General features: G+C 33.3%; 1 protein-coding gene across 1 annotated transcript; it reads left to right on the plus strand.

The window, feature by feature from the left end:
- The first annotated feature begins 629 nt into the window (after positions 1-629).
- On the plus strand, positions 630-1793 carry LOC141689085 (abscisic acid receptor PYL4-like). The gene has a single exon (XM_074493261.1). The coding sequence runs from the start codon at positions 957-959 to the stop codon at positions 1590-1592; it is 636 nt and encodes a 211-aa protein (XP_074349362.1). The 5' UTR covers positions 630-956; the 3' UTR covers positions 1593-1793.
- The last annotated feature ends 1820 nt before the right edge of the window (positions 1794-3613 follow it).

Consider the following 3613-nt stretch of genomic DNA (forward strand, 5'->3'; position numbering starts at 1 on the left):
ACATGCCTTTCTTTATAAGTTTACATCTACTTTTTAAAATTTTCTAACTTCTCGAACTTAATCTACTCAATGTACATTATCTTATTTAAATTTAATAAAGTTTAAAAGTTTTTTTTTTGATTTTATTATCTTTAGTTTGAAAAAAATTGCAAAAATAAGGTTTGAAATAAAAAATTACCACATATACAATTCTTTGTAATATTTAGTGAAAAATAACTGATTTTTTATTGTGTTTATGGTTGCATCAAATTTCATCTGGTGGTTGTAAAATCATATTTTTGCAAATAAAATTTAAAAAAGTCATATTTTTGTATTAGACAAACTCCAAAAAAATATTTTTCAAAAAATCTCTAAATTTTAAGCATTTTTTTATTCTAATAAGCATTATTTTTTAAGTTAATTAAATTTAATTCACAGAATTTATAAATTATGTGACAGTAATTTTTTGTGTTGAAAATGACACAAGCATAATTTTAAATTTAATTGTTTTTCATGTGCATGAAATTGTACTTACTAAACAAGTTTTAACCCAAACCCTAAATACAAGAGACAAGACTAGCTTGGGCCTTGGGGTAATCTCAATGTTATACACTATAATTTATAATTTGCAAGTGTAAGGGGGTGTTGTGGTAAATTAGGAGAAACCAAGTTGGGGAAGTATTTTATGAAGGTCACATGAATTCCCATAGGAACCCCATCATCTTCATCTTCAAAGTTACAAGAGATCCAAAACCCCAACCAACCCCTCCTTGTCTCCTCCCTCCACCATCCCCTCCTTTCTTTCTTTTTACATATTCAAAGCATATATTTTACATCCCCCTCCCCTCTTGTCCACCATCTTTAAACTATTACATAACTCACAATATATAACACTCTTGCATCCCCCCCCCCCCCCCCCTCCACTAAACCTAAATTTCTCTTGCACACTTCCTTTCTTTCTAAAACACACACGCAAAATGCATTCCAATACACAAAGATCTTCATCTATAGTACTGCAAAGAATCAACCCTGCTACGACTACCACTGCTACTACTACGACGACTATCAAACAATCTCAACGGCGCAACCCTCTACCATGCACCACCCAAGTCCCGGACTCGGTAGCCATGTACCACACTCACCAAGTGGGCCCTAACCAGTGTTGCTCTTCCGTTATCCAACAAATCTCCGCCCCGGTCTCCTCCGTTTGGTCCGTTATTCGACGTTTCGACAACCCCCAAGCATACAAACACTTCGTCAAGAGCTGTCACCTCCTGGTTGGAGATGGAAAAGTAGGGTCCCTAAGGCAAGTCCACGTCATCTCGGGCCTCCCGGCAGCTAGTAGCACCGAAAGGCTCGAGATTCTTGATGAAGAACAACATGTTATTAGTTTTAGTGTTGTTGGTGGTGATCATAGGCTTGCGAATTATCGATCCGTGACGACGTTACATCAAGCACCGGTGGGTAACGGAACGGTGGTTGTGGAATCATATGTTGTTGATATACCACCAGGTAATACCAAAGAAGAAACATGTGTGTTTGTTGATACCATTGTTAAGTGTAATCTTCAGTCCTTGACTCAGATCTCGAATAAATTATCGAGACGTAGTTAATTGGCTGGTTTTTATTATAGGCGTATTTGAATATATGTATGTAATCTCTTTTGAGGATTGATTGAGGTACACATAATTGTTCATTCGTGATCAAATTTAGAGAATCCATTATCGATGTAATTACAATTGTCTTGTGATTGTATAGATTGGTACTTTATTTTGTTTAATTTCGGATGATCCATTTATCTTCTTGATATTTTATATCATATGTGTAAAGTTTATCATTGTTTACAATTGCATTATCATTTGATTTACTGCTTCAATATCTATATATGAAATGCCAGTTTGATGAACAACTTTAGCATTGTACCTTTCGGCTCCTGTTCATCATCATTTTTCTTTGCAAATAAAGCTTCGTCGCAAAGTTTAATCTACAAATTATAAACACACATGAACGATCCTTGTATTGCATTACTCGGGGGCGGGATTCTGTACGGGGACACGTGCCCATACATAATACAAAATCAGCGGTTTTTATTAAAATTTAAAGATATAAATATATGTATTTTATGAAATATCTCACTAAAAAAGTTTAAATTTCTTGTAATGTTAGTAAATATTATATCATTTGAGTCGTATCTAGTTTTATTTATAATCATATGATCATAAATTATAAATTAAATAATTGACATACTAATTTTTAGCACTTAGATATTAGAAAATTTTGAAAAATTTAGTGAAACTGATAAAAAAAATTAAATATAGACCACTGACATGTAACATAATTACTTAAGTTCGTGATGCTCCTATAAAATTCCGAATCTATATCCGCCACCCGCATCACTAATCGAGCAATACAAGGGTCATAAGAAATTGATAGTAAACTATTGAACGGAGCTCCTCAAGATCAAGATCATATAATATTAAAATGAAGAGTAATCATTAATTGGCGTAGTACGAGATCCATGAAAGGCTGTGGACAAATTCACAGGTAGTATCCAGATTGGGGCCGAAAGGTCAGGGGATAGTACTTCATTGACAGATTTTTGAACTTTAATTACAACTTGCATGAATCAAAAGGACAGATAGAGGAGTTTTATTTATTGCATTTACAAGTTGTACTAGTACTATGAGCTCTATTTATTACCCCGCCTTCACGTGTAGTCCCGCAACTTCAAATTGTCCTACACAACTTCAGTCTGTCATCAACCATCTCCTACTAATTACAATTACTTCTGTTTTTCGATTAATCAAATGTAGCATTAGTGTAAAGTGAAATAAAGTGACTTGTCAAATTCGATTTCCAAAAGATGGACGGTGGTTCCGGAAGTAACCTAGAATTTGTTGAGTGCTTTGAGGGCTTATAATATGTACTCTATTTGATATGCTTATGCAAGGCATTGTCTTGGACTCTTTTTTTTTTTGAGAATAATTTTAGCATTGTCTGGGACTCTTGGTCAGGGGTTGTGGTTAGCGCTATTTAAAGTGGACATAATTCGAACTGAATTCAATGAAGTAGATCCGACTCATTTAACTTATCTATGCCTAAACTTTTCCGAACTCGTTACATATTTACAATACTCTAGTGTCTTAAGATGAAAATTCTAAAATACGTTTTGAAAATAACAACTCACCTACTTATAATTCACATAAAAACATGTATTACCTCATGCGTGAGTGCCATATATGTTTATATATAGCAATATTTATACATGTTTAATATGTTAATGCAGATTAAGGGGTGATGAATGAGAAGAATCAACAGCTACACAACTTTTCATTGCAACTTGACAATCTTTTTTATATATCACCAACTAGCTAGCTGTTTGTTGATAATTACAAGTAGGACAACTCTTTAATTTGCAACTTGCAATTTGGGAGTTGCAACTTGCTCAGTCTCTTGCATATATTTATAGAAAACCAGATACATTTACTATATTTTATGCTCTCGCTGAACTGTATAATATAATATGTATAGTGTGCATATTTAATATATCAATGTACACATCCTTAGCATTAATAAAAATGGTCAATTTTTTTATATATTAAAATTTATCGATAAGTCTCTAAGAAGTCGATCA

Source organism: Apium graveolens, chromosome 10 (genome assembly GCF_009905375.1).
Source record: "Apium graveolens cultivar Ventura chromosome 10, ASM990537v1, whole genome shotgun sequence".
Lineage (NCBI taxonomy): Eukaryota > Viridiplantae > Streptophyta > Magnoliopsida > Apiales > Apiaceae > Apium > Apium graveolens.